This window comes from Planococcus citri, chromosome 4 (assembly GCF_950023065.1).
Source record: "Planococcus citri chromosome 4, ihPlaCitr1.1, whole genome shotgun sequence".
NCBI classification, from domain to species: domain Eukaryota; kingdom Metazoa; phylum Arthropoda; class Insecta; order Hemiptera; family Pseudococcidae; genus Planococcus; species Planococcus citri.
The window spans coordinates 34903485-34922021 of NC_088680.1; the positions used below are offsets into that span (position 1 = coordinate 34903485).

At 36.1% G+C, this 18537-nt stretch overlaps 1 protein-coding gene across 1 annotated transcript in view; it reads left to right on the forward strand.

Annotated features, from left to right (window-relative positions):
- Window positions 1-18537, forward strand: part of LOC135843266 (uncharacterized) — a 39476-nt gene that overhangs the window by 10621 nt on the left and 10318 nt on the right. Inside the window, exons 2-3 of the mRNA XM_065361085.1 lie at window positions 9206-9377; window positions 16878-17059. Of these exons, the coding sequence (XP_065217157.1) occupies window positions 9206-9377; window positions 16878-17059 (354 nt within the window). The remainder of the gene's footprint in view (window positions 1-9205; window positions 9378-16877; window positions 17060-18537) is intronic.

Sequence of the window (18537 nt, forward strand, 5' to 3'; positions counted from 1 at the left end):
GTCGTTAGATATAATACTATTCTAGTCATACCGTATACTGTGCAAACCCTTTGTACATACCATTCATTACAAATGGTATCCTTATGTACATACCGACCGCCCACGCTATTTTTCCTCCCCCCATTCCTCTCGTTCTCTGTATCTTTACAATGGAATTCGTAGACGTATGAGCGGACGAGCGGACGAGGAAAGTGATGAAAAATATGTATTTTAGATAAATTAAATATTAATTTGAGCGATATCTTTTGTACACACGTATAAAACAGAAGCGATAAAGAAAAATCTGTCCGTGTCTATGGGCTCGGCATGGAATTTCGGAACCGCAAAGAGAGCGATGTCTTGCAGAAGGGGGCGATGTACGTATTGTGACAAGTCTCTTTCTCTCTTTCTCGCCTAATCTTTCTCTCTTATATATACTGTCTAGTTCATCGGATACTTTGGTTACTGGTTTCTCTTTGTTCCTTTTCATCGATTCAAGGTACAATATTATATTTTTGTGATCGCGGAAGCGTAACGAGCAGGTTTCAACTGCAAGATAGGATAGATACTTTACTCGTAACCGCACAATGTTCGGAGCTCGGTGCTGAGCTGAGTCGAGCCTGCGCCGCGATGAGTTACCTTCCTACTTAGTATTCACGGATATAAAACAGTTAACTAGCCTAACTTCCGTTTTTTTGTGTTGCTTCAGCTTCGAATATAAAGGGTTATGCGGCGCTACTAATTATCGCATTCGCGTATATTATGCCTATCGACAGTATGACTCGAGTGTAGCCGGCGCATCGCGCCATCGTTCTCGAGGAATTTCTCGGTATTTTCGCGCCGACCAGCCAGTGTCAGCGCCAGATCGCTGATTGGCTAATTTTATATTTTAATTTTGGTTTCGTTACGAGGCCATTGTCAAAAGGTCGTCTTAATTGAGAGGCTGTTTAATTATCTTCGCGCAGACGAGATTAATTATTGCTATGTGTTTATACTGATTATCTACCCAGACTCTGCGAAGTCTTTCAAATGTAACTGTACCAGTCTCGAGTATATTCTCTTATAGATATTCTGTGTCGGGTTGCATTGGTTGGATTAAACCAGTAAAGTGTCGCCGGACACTGAGTTGTTAAGGGCATTGGAATGTACCAAGTCCGAGCACGAAAGATTAGCGTAATTAGAAGAAGGCTTTGTTGGAATTTTGTGGTTAATGGAGTATCGAGTGTTGGCGTATCTTCATGTAGACCGGTTTAAAGGCTGAGATGTTGCACCGATGGGAATTTGTTTCTGGTTTCAGTTTTAAAACAAGTGATTTATCATCGATAATTGATCGATGTTGGAATTGGAAAAAATGCTTAATTGTATCATTCGGTGTGAAAAATGAAATTGTTTCCAAGTATAGACCTCTGTTTTGTCACAAAGGCAATAAAGTATGGTGACAGACAACGAATTAAAAATAAAAACGTTCGGTTATCATTTGAATGCGATCCAAATTACAAAAAATTAATTTTAAGAAGTTCATAAAGCCACCAGCAGATCAAATTGAGAATTCATCTTTTGAACGAAAGAATGGGGGGGGGGTAGTGGGGTTGAAATTCAAGATTCTCTCAACTTTTTTTTGAACACGAAATGATATCAGTTATTATCTTCATTATTCATTTTTTTGTGGTGGGGAGGGTTAGTCGGGGGCCCGCATAAGGATCACTTGCACCCCCTGCCGATCCTCCGGGACAACTTTTTTCTTAAAAGTTAAAGGGGGAGTCCTAAGGAATATTTCCAGCCCTTGTCCTCAAAAAAAAGGTAACCCTACTTACAAAATGGCGGCCATTTTGATTGACAGGTCAGCCGAAATCGCATATTTTGTGTTCCAACATAGGACCAGCATGAAATTTTTTGAACCGTATACAAAGGTATATCGAAAGAGCAGGCTAAAATTCATCACCTGTCAAAATTTCAAGTGCTAAAGTGCCTTTTTCGATTTTTGGTGAATTTTTGAAAATCAAATTTAGGCTAAAAATGAGAGAAAAAAAATCAAAATTTCACCAAATTAACCTAGAAAGCTGAAATTTGGAATATATCCTATTTTCGACCTGCCAAATCGATTGGAAACTGTTTCAAAGCATTTTGGGCAGTTCTGGAGCCTCTAGCAGATTTTTGAAACTTGAAATTCTCATAAAATTTCATCAATGGAATTGGAAAGCCGAAATTAATTCTGCAAACTGATTTCAATATGCTCTGAAAGTCGTCTGCAGGTAAATTTCAAGTAGTTTTAGAGCCTCCAGCAATTTTTTAAAAATTACTGGAGCCTCCAGTAAATTTTTGAAATTTGAAATTTCCTCAAAATTTCATCAAAATTGAGATGAAAAGCTGAAATTAACTATACACTCCAATTTTAACACCCTCTGAAGATGACTCCAGGTGGGTTCAAGTAATTTTGGAGCCTCCAGTGACTTTAGTCGACTTCATATTATTGTAGGTATATTGAAATTAGTTTGCAGAGTAAATTTCGGCTTGCTAACCCCATTTGACGAAATTTGGGGGAAATTTCGAGTTTCAAAAATCTAGTGGAGGCTCCAGTAATTTTCAAAAAATCGTTGAAGGCTCCAAAACGACTTAAAATTAGTTGTAGAATTAATTTCGGCTTTCCAACTCCATTTGATGAAATTTTCTGGGAATTTCGATTTTCAAAAATCTTCTGAAGGCTCCAGTAATTTTCAAAAAATCGCTGGAGGATCCAAAACGACTTGAAATTCACCTGCAGTCGACTTCATAGCTTATTGAAATTAGTTTGCAGAATTAATTTCGGTTTTTCAACTCCCTTTGATGAAATTTTGTGAGAATTTCAAGTTTCAAAAATCTGCTGGAGGCCCCAGAACTGCTCAAAACGGTTTGAAACAGTTTCCAATCGATTTGGCAGGTCGAAAATAGGGTATATTCCAAATTTCAGCTTTCTAGGTTAATTTGGTGAAATTTTGATTTTTTTCTCTCATTTTTAGCCTAAATTTGATTTTCAAAAATTCGCCAAAAATCGAAAAAGGCACTTTAGCTCACTTGAAATTTTGACAGGTGATGAACTTTCGCCTGCTCTTTCGATCTACCTTTGTACGGTTTAAAGAATGTCATGCTGGTCTTATGTTGGAACGCAAAATCTGCGATTTCGGCTGACCTGTCAATCAAAATGGCCGCCATTTGGTAAGTAGGGTTACCTTTTTTTTGAGGACAAGGGCTAGAAATATTCCTTAGGACTCCCCCTTTTGGAAAAAAGTTGTCCCGGAGGATCGTCAGGGGGGTGCAAGTGATCCTTATGCTGGCCTCCCGACTGGATGTCTTGATGGAGGAAAACTTGTCGAATAATTCTGTTTTTTTTTTTTCGTTTTTTAGCCAAAAATTTCTCAAAGTGATATCATTTTTGATTATGGCAATTTTTTCTCAAAATGTTGATGCATTTTAATTTTGTTGCTCTAGGTGACCACTCCATTTCACCAATTGAGAAATTTTCTCATAGCTATGTACAAAAATCCGAGTTTTGTGCAATTAGGAGGGAGGGGGGGTGTTCAAAGGTTCGTCTATAAGAGCCCTGTGCTCGAAATGATCTCAATGGACTTTCATGATCAGCAATCTCAAAACATATGATTCTGATAAAAATCGAGAAATATCATCTCTCATCAGCACATCCCACAACGATATAGGTACTACCTATCTACTACCCTGATTCATTCTCAAATAGCTGCAGGTATCTACGTGTTTGTTCGGATGGTGATAAACCACGCCGCTAATATACTTTATTCTCATCAATCGACCACAATCTCGTCGATCTCGGATCGACTACTAGATTCATGAATGAATACAAAAACTCCGATCAAGCGTAACAATTCGGCTAACAAGAGGAAAGGAACGAACGCGGTACAATCGTGCCAAGGTTCCAGTTACACTGCTCACTACATATCTACAGAAGAATTTCAGCAATCGAACGCAAACACACCGAACCTTATCATACGTGGATCCCTACGAGCTCACGACCTTGAAATGTGACTCATTCAGAAGGGAAATACTTTTACTTCGTGTCCATTGAAAAAAAAATCCCTTCTACGAGAGGTGATTTTTATATAACCTAACCAATTGACTCGAACACTATTACCAGGATGGATAACAGGTATGAGAATCGAGAAGAACTAACAACACAATGAACTGGAGGGTAGCTAATGTTTACCTGAATGTTATTTCTTGGAAAACGTATTGTATAGGTACCTTTTTTTTTTCAGCAGCCTCACCTTACCTGGGTTTTATTTGTACAGGCGACGATGGCGTATGGCGAACGAATAAGCTGTTTAAAAGATTTAAACATATGTTAGGAAATAATAAAAGGCGGCTCGTGATATGAAAAGCTAATAAGGTGCGCGATATCGACCATTTGAAAAATTTACCATTGTAATGTAATTTCTAAGTCTGGTATTTTTAAATTTTCCAGACTCGGTTTAATTATGTCGAGCACGTTCGTCTCTTTTCACGGTCGCGCTAAGGATACTTACCTAAGTTTTTTTTTTTTTTTTTGGCTCTTCCAACCAAAACGATAAGCAAAGCTGGCACTGGCAAGGTGCAGCATAGGTACTGGTTTCGATCGTGGTTTCAATACAGAAGCATAGGGTGTGTGACAAGTTCCAGTTACCGCGGAGATGGATACGAGATTTCATTTGAGATTAGGTACTTATCAGCACCGGATTCGGAATACGTACGGGGAATAAAGGAATTGGAATTCTTCCAGATGACTGGACATACCTGCATTTTAATCTAGAGCTACGAATTGTTAGAATGAATGGTCCTGCATCGAATCTCACGTAGTATACAAATATTTCATCAACAAATACAGAATCATGTTTACAATTTTGCTACGCCAAATTAGACCTCTAGTATTTTCAGGCAGCTATGAGAATTTCATTAATTTGGTAAACATTTTGTACCTGAGTACCCTTCTAGCAAACAATACAATAAGCACCGGAAGTGATGCTGAATGAGATGAGGTAGGAAAGAATATTTGGATATTATACAAGCAATTGAAGGTTTTCACAAACGTCACAGATGCCAAAAGTGCTAGGAATACAATTGACATTAGAAATGCAACAAGTAGCTGTATTTTGTGTGTACTAGAAACTCTTTTTGAGGAGCATCTCTATGAAAATTTACACCCCTGCCATATTTTCCACTCGAAATGGTATTTTGAAAGATCTTTTTCGTCTTCGGTTTGAACTATGAGGTCCATGAGCGCATGTTTAATTTTAATCCCCTCGTGTCTTCTTTCAAAAATCGTAAGAACACTCTAGAACAGAGATGGAGGCTGAGGCTTAGGAGTGGGCTGAGTTGATGGTCTACTTATTCATATTCAGTAGTTTGAGGTTCGACTCATATGAAAAGAACTCCTCATTTTTCTGATGCTACATTTTCAAAAATTCACTTTTACCCCTTCCAAGTTGGATGTGTTTTTTTTTTAAATTTTCAATACTGTCCGCTCTGTTTTTTTTTTTGAAAAAACCTGATTTTTAGATCAAAATATGTACATTTAAAGAGGCCACTCCAATTTATGCGGGTACCAAAGCATTGTCATCGCTAAAAAAATATGTAAAAAAAAAACGATTAAATGTTGAAAACACACTTTTGAGAGGACAATTCCGGAGGAAGGGGGGGTGTACATTTTTATGAGACTGTGTGCTAAAAAAAATTGAAAAAATTGAAAAAATTGGCTCGCAGAGTGAGTTAAGAAATTTTTTTTGTAGCAAATACGTAATCTTAGAAAAAAGGGATATTATCTTGAAAATAAAGTGGTTAGGGATCCGGATGGTCTGAAACCAGGAATGGTGGTCCGAATCTGATCCCGATCCCTGTCCCCGAAAGATATCAATCATTCTCAATGAACCTGAACCGAAACTGAACCCGATCACTTAAACTCTGAATCTGAACCCAATCTCTTGAACCTGAACACCAAAATTCTGATTCCGATCCCTGATCCTCGATCCCAATCATTATCCGGGATCTTCCGGGTTCATTGTTTCGGTTTTTGAAGGTTGAATGGTAGTTTTGAATCTCAAATAAGATTTGAAAAATCGAAAGTACCTACCTATCGAAAAGCTGTGGAGTACATATATCTCACAAGGGAACCTCTTGAGGTGCCACACTCCGATTTGAACGGGACCGTGATTTTTGGAAAGAGCATAGTCTAAAACCCCCAAAATTAAATTTTCAGCTGCCCAAGTTCATTTTTAGATTTTTGGCGAATTTTTGAAAATTCAAAATTGACTGTTTTTGGCGATTATGCTTTTTTTTAAAGTACGAACTTGATCAGTAAAAATGGTCAAAATAAGTCCCATAACTAATATTAATTACCCAAATCCGAATTTCACCATTTCCAGCCATTCTGAAGCCTCCAGCGCAATTTTCAATTTTTCCAGAATTTTGAATTTGCTCCATAAGGCGTGAATATGAAGCTGGGCAGCTAAAAATCGAGTTGTATGTATATTACACTCGACCTGTTTAACGAGTTTAACCACATTTGAGCCGAATTAGAGAGTGACACCTCAAGAGTGGTTTTTTTACCAGCTTTTTTCAAAATTAAAAAATCCAAAAAAATCAAAAGGTAACCGTTTGTGAGGAAATTCTTGAAATTTGTGCGAATCGCTGTATTTCTTCAAGAACTAACCCCCGTAGCACAAATTCTACCATTTCCAGCCGTTTTGGAGCCAGAGACGCCAGAGTGACACCTCAAAAAACCACTTTTGAGGTGTCACTCTCAAAATCGGCTGAAATGTGGTTAAACTCGTTAAACAGGTCGAGTGTAATATACAACTCGATTTTTAGCTGCCCAACTTCATATTCACGCCTTTTGGAGCGAATTCAAAATTCTGGAGAAATTGAAAAATCGCTCTGGAGGCTCCAGAATGGCTGGAAATGCTAAAATTCGGATTTGGGTAAATATTAGTTTTGAGACTTATTTTGACCATTTTTACTGATCAAGTACGTAGTTTTTTTTTTAAAAAAAGAGCATAAATCGCCAAAAGCAGTCAATTTTGAATTTTTAAAAATTCGCCAAAAATCGAAAAATGAACTTGGGCAGCTGAAAATTTGAATTTGGGGGTTTTAGACTATGCTCTTTCCAAAAATCGCGGTCCAGTTCTAATCGGAGTGTGACACCTGAAGAGGTTCCCTTGTCAGATTTCTAAAACTTGAAGATTTGACATTTTTGGCTTGTTTATTCGAGCTCATTACCGACATTTGGCCATTTAAAAAAAATGTCGGTACGATATTTTTTATATAGTAAGTTGAAATTTCAGTTGTGAATACTTTAAGGGTGAAATTTTGTATTTTATAGACCGATCTATTCACAGTTTCACAACCCTCGTCTGTGCTGTTCTGGATCCATTCTGTGTGTCTCAGTTTTTGTAGCCAGCAAAATTTATGCCAAAATCATCACAAAGAGGCTGAGAAAAAAATTTGTTTATTATTAGATCCCGAACCGGACTTTAAGCCCTGAACCCGAACCCGAATTCTTGATCCTGATCCTTCATATTGTGAACCCGGATCCGAACAAAATCGTTCGGGACCGCCATCCCCATCCCTGTCTGAAACTTTATTAACGAAGAGTTCTCGATGGTACTCACTACTCACCTCCTATATGCGAATATCAACCAGAAAGCTCTCAATGGAAAATTTCCCTATTCTTATCCATATCCATTATCCACCTATGGCCAAAACTAATTTCAATTTTTATCTCGCAATCAACATCTGAAAAAAGATTTACTAAAAATTACACTAATGGCTGGTCAGTGGTCACACACCAATGATCATACATTGACCTCCAGTCAGACCGTGAATAATTTTTGCACGATTCAGGAACCTAGGGTGCGCGTATAAACTACGCTTCTATTCATATGAATTTCATCATCTATGGTACTCGTATTTCTGGATGTTGAAAAGTTGCATAACTTTTTAAACAAAACCTAAAAAAGTTGAACTTTCACACAGATAGGATGGTATCAAATATAGTGAGCTGTGTAAAGCCCCAGGCTATGAAATTTGTCCATTTTTCTCGCCCAGATATATCCTTTGAGTAATATTTACCTACCTACCTACTCATTCTTTCTATTCATTCTGCTGTCGATAATTTGACAACTTTGGACGAAGCTTCTCGAGTTACACATTGCATCGACGATGACGAAGAATCAGTATTGAAATTGAAGAATAAAAAAAAGCACAAAGTACATCGCATACACGTGAGAGATGAATACTCCTGCGTGGTTGTCATCGTCAGGTGTGTAACCAGACGCTGGTAATCGATATAACTGGTTTACAAAGCGCAGGTACTTCATTATTACCACAGCGTGTATAGGTAATTTAATAATTAAAACCCGACCGCGATGGATTATCATCGAGATGAGAGTTTCATTTTTCGGCTATTAATTACCGCACGTTGCAGTTTGCAGATCCTCCAGCAGCAATGGGCTCGTTGCTGGGTACCAATGACCTCGAAGGTTCGAAAGGTAAATAAAATACACAACCCATCGAGTGTATCTTAATTATACGGTAATTTTTCGAAGCCGCGATAACGACCGTTTATTAATATTACACGGTGACAATATACTCTTTGCGGATTGCCGATTGGTCAAAAAACCTTTCTGTCTCTGTGTCTCTCGATGGTCGTCGTATTCAAATCGTATTATTTACGGGTGAAGTATGGCACCATTGCAAACGTACCCTAATTCTTTCCACATCAACGGTAATGAACATCCGGTAGCTCTCAACCATAGAACAACATGTCCACGTACACGATGAAAAAAAAAATTCATTATAAAAAAATACTTTCATAGGTATACGGTGAGATACTGTAAAACTACAACCAGACTATATAGGTAGTGTGCCATAGGTAGTTTATAATCCTCTAGAACAATATTGTTCGTGGGAAAAGCATATCAGATAAATGACGTCGCGTATTGTACCTGTACACGTACAAGTGTAAATTTCAATCGATCTCTGACAAACTGGTCATTAATAAGGGGGTTTCTGTTCTGTTTCTCGAGATTCGAGAATCGAGAAACAGGTACACATGATTGAAGATGGTACATACAGCGTAACAAAGGTGGATCTGTATACTTAGGCCTATGACTATGTTGGTGTAAATGCTGTTATGCGACGATGGTCTTTGATGGCTCTTTGTTAACCAATGTAAATATTTTGTTCGCAGGTTTGGCCCAATGTTACTTACCGGATTATTTACAAGGAGATTTCTCCATGCAGTCTCCTAAAAGTGTACCTGGCCAAGTCAAATACGAACCTGTGAGTATAACGGCCGAGGGTGTATCGTTGTGGGGATACTGTAAACAAAAAATCGGAAATGGACTTTACCTCATTGAAAGGTGAGTTTGATTTGTATTTTTGTGCACCTATTTTACAATTAATGATGTGACAGCGCAGTGAGCAGACAGACTGGTACGAGGTTGAGGAGCTGCGAGAACATTTGTTTGGGTTATATGTGACGGTTATCTGCTATAGAGTTCATTTTTGTGAATGAAGTGAAAAATATTTACGATTGTTTGTCTTGACTGCAAAAGAACTATAGTTTCAATCACCGGAAACTAATTCAATGAATGGTAGGTTTTTTTTTGGAAAACACACTGAATGAATTTTCAACTGTCCGCTGTCGAGATGTGTTTGGCAATATTTCAAATATTTTAATACAGGTGTCGAAAAAGATAGACACCTACCTGCGGAAATTGAGATTTTAAACAATTCTTAAAACTTGAAATAAAAGAAAAATTTTACTGTAGGCAAGTGAAATACGAAGCTCGATCTATCCTTCAGAATTCATTGTCCACCTACGCTTTGTTGACTGTGTTTTTGCAATCTCCTTTTCAGGTTTAGAATGATTTTGCTCTTTTCCATGATTTTAATTTCTTTTGCAAAAAATATTAAATGTGTTTGTGTAAAATAAAAAATTAATTTTCTGCTTCGAGATTCATTTTCTGGGTTTTGATGAATTTTTGAAGGGAAATCCCGAGTAAAGGAGTAAAATCTTCAAACTGGCAAATTATATTTCGTTTTATTCCTGAAGGATCATTCCACGTCAATTGGACCAAAAAGTGGTGGGGGGGGGGGTGTTCGACGATTTTTAAAAATTTTTTCTGTGGAAAGACCTTTTGAATAAGGGATCACCAATGGCGCAAATCGCAGCCCTCTGGCCCATTTTTAAAGGCAGCCAGGGGGTGTCAAAGTTTTCAGTGAACCTAAAATATCATCCATTTCAGCAGTGGATTACTCGATAACCGCAATACCTACCAAAAAGGAACATTTTCCCATAGTTAGGGATTTTGAAAGGGTTTTCGGTGATATCATAAAAATCAGTGTTGCCACTTTTTTTCGTGCAAAAAATTAGCTCAAAAAGTTTTGAAACGTAGTTTTCATATCGTTCCAACTCTCAAAAATTCTGAAAAAAATATTAAAAAATTAGGATGGTACCATGTTGCAAAGTTTATTTAAAAAAATTTAAAGTTTGCGAAAAAAATGCGATTTTTTGATTAAAAACATGAAAAAAAGTTTTGATAGGTGAAGTTGACCCATTTGACCCCTATTTTTACGTATCTGTTGAAAAAGTTAAAAAAACCCTTTCACTCAATGAAATGAACTCCTCTCAAAAAATAAAAATTCGAAAAAAATCAATTTTCAATTTCAAACATCAAAAAAAGTTTAAATTTAATCAGTTGTTTTATTTTGACCTCTTTCTGACGTATTTCATGAAAAAGTTGATAAAAATTACATTCACAACAAAAAAAATAAAAATTAGTTCATTATTTTTTGAATCTTTTCGAATTTTGATTTTTTTTGATACCTAAGTTCATTGTTCATTTCATCGAGTGAGAGGATTTTTTCACTTTCTTCAACAGATATGTAAAAATAGGGGTTAAATGGGTCAACTTCACCTATCAAAACTTTTTTTCATGTTTTTAATCAAAAAATCGCATTTTTTCGCAAATTTTAAATTTTTTAAAATTAACTTTGCAACATGGTACCATCTCAAATTTTTAATATGTTGTTCAGCATAAAAAGTCGTCCAAAATATTTTTTTTCAGCATTTCTGAGAGTCGGAACGATATGAAAACTACGTTTCGAAACTTTTTGAGCTAATTTTTTGTACGAAAAAAAGTGGCAACACTGATTTTTATGATATCACCAAAACGCCTTTCAAAACACCTAACTATGGGAAAATGTTCCATTTTGGTATGTATCGCAGTTATCGAGTAATCCACTGCTGAAATGTATGATATTTTAGGTTCACTGAAAACTTTGACACTCACTGGCTGCCTTTAAAAATGGGCTAGAGAGCTGCGATTTGCGCCATTGGTCATCCCTTCGGAAGGTCTTTCCACAGGAAAAATGTCAAAAAAATCGCCGACCCCCCCCCCACCAATTCTTGGTCCAATTTACGTGGAATGACACTGAAACCAAATCTCATCAATTCCTGCCATTTGGATTTTCCAAGAAATAACTACCTACGAGTATTTAGAATTTTTCGTACCAATTTTGAATTTCTCCATGAGACTTGACAATTTGATCATTGCTAGATTTCCACTCAGGAGCAAATTATCGAATCTAGGAAATGTCTGAATCCGATCAGATCTATTTGGGTCTGGTCAAAAAGGTCTTTCGTATATTGGTTCTGATCATGTCTGAAAAGATCTATTCCGAGCCAAACTTTGATCTGATCTGATCTGGTGAGGTCATTGAGATGCGTGGATCTGATCAGACTCAAATCCATACCAACTATTTTCTCTTGAGCACCCATTTTTGAGAAGTTCTACCTGAAACTCCACCGTTTTAGCCAATTTCAACAGAACATCTAACAGCTCTATGTAGTATGATTTTCTCCTCTCCCCACCCCCTCTCTTTGCTCCTAAATTTCAATCATCTCCTGAAAAAATGGAGATAGGTGAAATTATAGCCAAACAATTCTATTTTTTTACATGTTTTTCTCATTCTGCTCACATTTTGAACTTTTAACAAAATGCTCTCACTTTGATTAGAATGAAAGAGTGAATCTCGATTAAAATTCTATGTACCAAGATGAGAAAGAAAAAAAAACTTACAAACTTCGATTTTGTCGATTTTTTGATAACTTCCTATCCCAGCCTACAATGCCCTCCATTCGAGTTTATAATATACTCAGAAACATTAACAAAGTTACGTTTTTGAAGATGCTAAACACAAATATGGCTTTATTATTATTTTTTATGCAGCCCCTACTGTGCTCTCTAGCGCTCTCCCCTTCCTCATCCAAAAGATATCGACAAACTGTAGGTTCGAGTAGCACATCGTTAAGCAAAACAACCAACGCGGTTATTATCTATTTTAATGAGAGAATTCGCTCTGATTTTACAAGAGGGAGTGTGGACTGAGATGATAAAGTAAAGAGAATAATTAAAAATCATTTCGTGGAATTTCTATGGTCATTCATGACCCGATCGTCAACCATACTCGTAGGCCGCGACACGCCGCAAAATTACCGCAATTATTTTCGCTTAGCGTATAACAATTTGCCGGTTATTTCTGAGAAACGTGTAACCGCTGTGGGAAACCAGCATCTATGTTTACACAGTGGCGTTAATTTCGGTCATAATTATTTATTAAATATCGTAAAATCTACGAAATGTTTTTGGCCACAGCTTTGAAAACACTCCGCTCGCAAGTATAGTAGGCTATACAACTGGCCGTACATAGAAAATAGAAATATAAAAACTGTCGTAGAATTTAAGCGCAAATTTCGATTCGGCTATTTGGCAGAGGATCGTATTACACGCGGAAAAAAATTCCCATTGTGAAAAAAAAAAAACACCCAACCTTTATCGTCTCGAATTACGTTTACGCGATCTCGTAAAAAAGTGGTGTAAATTTGACGATTAAATTGACATTTCACGAACCACCTAAGCGTTATAAAAATTTCACCGTTGTTCGATGAATTTTTCCTGCTTCGAGTTACAAAGCAAGGCGTGAGTAATTTTTTACCCGAAATGGTCAAAAGCTGCGGAAAAAATAGGACGAGGTTAACCTTCGTTTCATCGTTGTTGTTGTTGTTGTTGATGTTGTTATTGTTATGTGAAATAATATTATGACTTCGGAAAAGCGTAACCGTCGATTATCTTATGGATATAGGAATTGTACGTGAAATTGGAGAATTGTAGAGTAGGTAAGGTATGGAACTTGGGTGGTACCGCATTCGAAATTACGTAATTCGTAAAGCGTACCTATACATAAGTAGCAGTCAGTGATCGGGAAAATTGATATTAATCGATGATCACACGAAAAATCACCAATGTGGTCAATGGAGCTGATCAACGATGTGCATAACAAGACGTAGAAGATGTTTCCGGTCGTTTTTATATGCTTACTTTGTTGTGAGATCGGAAAATACCTACTCGGGCGTTTGAATGTCTTTTTTAAGGTGATGAAGGTTCGATGAAGTAATAGCTGTGTCGTTAGATTCACGATGAAGATTTTCTCAGAAGAAGGTATGTTTCATGAATTCGGAATGGTGATTTTAACTTAAAATAGTGGCGTAGTAAGAGGGGGAAGGGGGTGAAGGGAATAGTCACTCCCTTGCAAATGAAAATTTGTAATAAAACATACAAAAATTAGGGTTTTTTGCTTTTTGAAACTGATTTGTGAATCAAAATTGATCTCTACGCCTTCTGGAAAAATCAAAAAACCGCGCTGGAGGTTCCAGAATGACTCAAAATGGATGACTAAATTGAATGAAAGTATCGCATTCGCATATTATATTGGTTTAACACATGTATTTAAGACCATTTCAGCTCAAAGTTTGAAAAAATTGACTTTAGATCTTTTTTCAGGGGTTCTCAAAGTTTGCCACCCTCGAAAATGATCTGCAAAGGTGAAGTCAAAAATTGACTTGAAATAAAAATTCAAGCATGCCAGTCGATTAAGAAGTGAAATGCAACATCGTTGCCGCAAACCGGACCTCGATAGCTTTTCATGGTTTCCCAAAATGTGGACCTCAAAAAAAAGTCAAAAATTGAATTTTTCGATATGAGCCAAGTTGTTGAGGGGGTTGCAAATGATATCAATTGAACTTACTACTAGTAGCAATAAACCATGAAAAGGGCATTAGCGGGGCTCGACGGGAAGGGTCAAAAAAGGGGGTTCCAAAATTTTCAAAAATAGAAATACCCCCACCACAACCCCCAAAAAGGTCAAAAATGAAAAAAGCGTTACGTGCTGCATTGCTTACCCTTGAAGCAACATATATTTGCTACTTTTAATTTTTTACATTTTCGAGCAGTGGTTCTAAAATTTTTTGAAATTTTCGACTTTGAGGCCATCCCACTTCCCCTGGGAAAATATCACCCGATATTATTAATAGGGACCATCCCCTATAAGAAAAGGCCATTCAAGTCTCGAAGTAGCGAGGGGCACGAAAATGACCATAATGACCTTCCTTCTTTAAAAAATGTTCCTATACAATTAGAAATATAGAATTGATTTCTTGAATTTTCCTCCTTTTTCGAGGTTCTGACTCGAAATTGCTTCAAAAGCGGATAAATTCGTCAAATAGGGCCAGGCTAAGCCACAAGTCGATTTTCAGTTGCCCAAATAACACTCACAATCAAAAATCGCTCTGGAGGCTCCAAAATGACTCGAAATTATGAAATTATAGAATGGAGGTGAGTTGTTGAGCAAACTTCAAAATTTTCCCTACGAACGTGAAATTTTGATTTTTTGAATTTTTTTCCTCACTCTGGTTTTTTAAAAAAATACTTGAGGGGAAAATCCTCTAAATAAGTCAAGAGTCAAACCACAACTAAATTCTTAACTGCACCAAGTTGATTTCCTTGCCATTCAGAGAAATAAAAAATCGTGCTGGAGACTCCAAAATCGCCGGAATTGATGAAATTCGATTCGAGGGAGTTGATATTTAGTTTCAGGACGGATTTTATTGAACAAAAATACTATGTTCTTACATTTTTTTTTTTTTAAAAGCATGAATCGTCGAAAATGTTCAATTTGGAATTTCCAAAAATTTCTCAAAAATTGAAAAATCAATTTGGGTACCATATCTGAAATGTTGCTTATAAAGATTTCAGACCACGTTTTTTTTTTTTTTTTTTTCAAAAATCACGATTCCTGTTTAAATTAGTAGCACGGCACTTCGAGAAGTTCTTTCGATGGTGCAGCAAAAAAATTTATCAAAATTGAAAGACGTGAGGTCAAACCTCACTATAGGTAGGAATCTACCTATTTTTTTCGATTTGAAAGTTATTTATGTTTAAAGTCAGATCAAAATTTTTGGGCCACACTGTACTTAAAGTATAGTTGAATACTGAATTCTTTACCTTTAAATTTGTTTTTTCCATTTTTTGAATAAATGACAGGCTATACGATTTTTCTCTTCATTCTATCATTTTTTTTTTTTTGTCAATTTTTGGATTCATTTAGGTAGGTACTCAAAATTAGACATATCCTCCATTCCTTCAGTTATGAATATTAAACATTTCTTTAAAAAAATGAAAATAAAAATATAAACGAGAAGCCTTTCAAAAAAACAAGACAACTGTCCAATTTAGCTCAAACCATCATCTCTAAATTGTCATTTTTTATTCAGTCAATTTCGCCAATCTTATCGACATTTCATAATAAACTCATCCATAACACGATAAATTCCCTCGGCCATCGCATAGCAATTTTTTTCATCGTTTAGAATCTGTAATACAAATCCTTTTCCAAATACACGCTTTAATTATAATTTCAAACATCTTCCGAAGAAGCACCTTTTTTCCGGTTTCAAGGCTACGAGGAAATTTTTTAATAAAACACTCCGTTATTATATAACGTGAAAATCTACGTGACGAAAGAAGAAAGTTAGCCGGCGATGGAAACTTCGACGATGAAGCTCGTCGCGTGCGTAAAAAAAGCTCGCTAAACAGCAAATTAGAATTGAAAATCATAAATTTTCCTTATCAAATAACGCCAGTAATTCCGCTCGTTTTTCATATTTATAATCTGCCGGAGCTCGTTTCAATTTAATTCGGCATTTTTTTTTTAAACAGCTAATGCGAGTACATGATGCGGCGCAAAAATCGCTTACTCCGCTGTATATAAACTTTATAAACACCATTTTGTGCCTCAAAATATCCTCGATACGAGCAATTAAAGTTGTATTTTTGGAGTTCGATTCGGGTACAAAAAAATCATCTTGTGGGAAAATGATTCATTCGGTAAAGTCTCTTTTTGAAGACTTGGGAGAGGTCGCGAAGGTCTAGCTCGAACCGAGACAGACAAACATTCAGCACAGGGAGGATGGAAGAGGGTTGCTGACTAAGCCATAAACGCGTTCCTCGTATACGCAAATCAATTATTATAAACGTTGGCAACAAATGGAAATTTACGACGGGAAATAAACATAGGTCAGTTTCCAAAATTATAATACTAGCGTCAAATTTGTCTCCTACTCGTTCCATTCACTACGAAAAAAATTTCGTCTCGCGATCTTTATTATCTCACTGGTATTTTCTAAAAAAAAAAAAAACAGCGAATAATTTACGCGGTTCAAAGAGTCTCGATCTAAGTATATTTAATAGCCTCGTAAATATCGATAATTAGCTCAAATTAGCGGAAATGTTACCGCTGTGTCTGAAAATTTTTTCGTTGTTATAGCCTCATCATCGTCTGTATGCTCATCGTACTGCGAACACATAACCACACACTAGTTTATGTTAATTTCTTGTAACGAGATTAATTTATGTGTATTTTTTTTCTTCGCTTTCTCGGTTACTAAGTTTAAAAATGTTAATACCCGTACGAGCAATTAAGACATTGTTGTTTTTTCTAATAAAAACCTTTGTTCGCAGCTCGAATGGTACCTACAGTACGTACTGCCTTCGATGTTTCCATATTAGCGTCAAGTCTCAGAATATCGTCTTGATTAGACTGGCCGGCCACACCGATCGGTGCTTCGTCAGTTCCCAAGCTGCAGAGTCATCTTGCCCTAAACCCGATCAACTGGAGCCAGCTAGACAAATTATTTTGTTTAGTGAGTATATTTTATTTATTAGAGATGGACAATGGACATACCTACTACTAAGTATTACTTAAGGGACTAAAGGCACACATACCAGATGCCAGATGTTGTTTTCCTTTTTATTCTCTTCTTCAGGTATTTTTTTTACTTTGTCGCGCTCTTCTGGTCGGCGACGACCTATTGTGTGTGATTTAAAAGTCAAGATGGCATTTCTATAAACTTCGTTTCATTACGTACTCGTATAAGGTACCTGTTGGAAATTCCAGAAGAAGCAGGCGTATCTAGGTGACATTTCAAAAGGTAGTCATGAGGTGGGATGAGAAGAGAGGAAAGAGAGCCGAGAGGGGTTGTAGACAATATTATCTGTGCGGCTGTGTTGGCCTATGAAGGGTGAGATTTAGATTTGGATGCAACCTGGAAAAGATGTCGGATGAATATATTGCCTATTAGTAAAATTGAAGGAACATATCGATAGGTAGGTATTCAAAAAATTACGCTTAGGTACCCACTTAATTTTATGCATGATTCTGAAAATAGGAGTAGAAAAAGGTAATTTCAAATTAATTTTTAAAAAATTTCAAAAATTTACTAAAATGAAAAAATTTTTCTTTGAAAGTTCCAAAGTGGGAAAAAACAAAACAGCTCGTAAAAAACTAGTTTTTTACAAAAAAAAATGATAGGTAAAAAAATAAACGAACAAACAGTTAAACGGAGATTGAAAAAACGCGTTTTTTTTCTCTCAAATTATAAATTTTGGCAAACTTTTGCTTCTGTTTTTGAAATTTGAATTTAATTGGGAATGGTTACCTATTCGAATTTTTAAAAATACTGAGGCCAGAAAAATTAGCTTCTCACATCACAAATGTTGTTTTTTGCGGCTACTTTCTCGAATTATATATTTGGCAACGCTTTCTGCCCTCGCCTAGTCTAGGTTCATCCAAATTTTATTTAATGTTATTCCATTCACAATTCCACACTTTTAATAAATTTTCAGGAATCGAAAATTGTATTCAGAAATTGACCAAATTAATTGAAAAATTCTATTTTTTTGTATGAAATAAACGTTTTTGAAAACTTAAAATAATTGGAAATTACCGATTTGGGATTTTTTGAATGTTGATTCGAAATTATTGTTTTTGATACCACTTTCTCCCTTTCCTGCGACTATAAGAAAATGATTCCGATCAAAAGACAATTTTTCAAGAAAATATATTCAATATTTCATCTGGAGACGTATTTAGCAAACGATTAAATATTAGCTTATTTTTGTAGAAAGGGGGAGGAGCGAGGGAAAAATAGATAATTGAATCGATTTCGTGAAATTGCGTTTTCTTTAAACAATTTTGAGTCCTTTTCTTTTAAAACGCAATTGATCTGAGTAAAATTGCTGGGAATTATCCGAAAATGAATAAATGATTAACAATTGAAAAAATTGAATAATCAAAAATAATGTTTGAAAAAAATGGCATTTTATTCAAAAATTTACCACC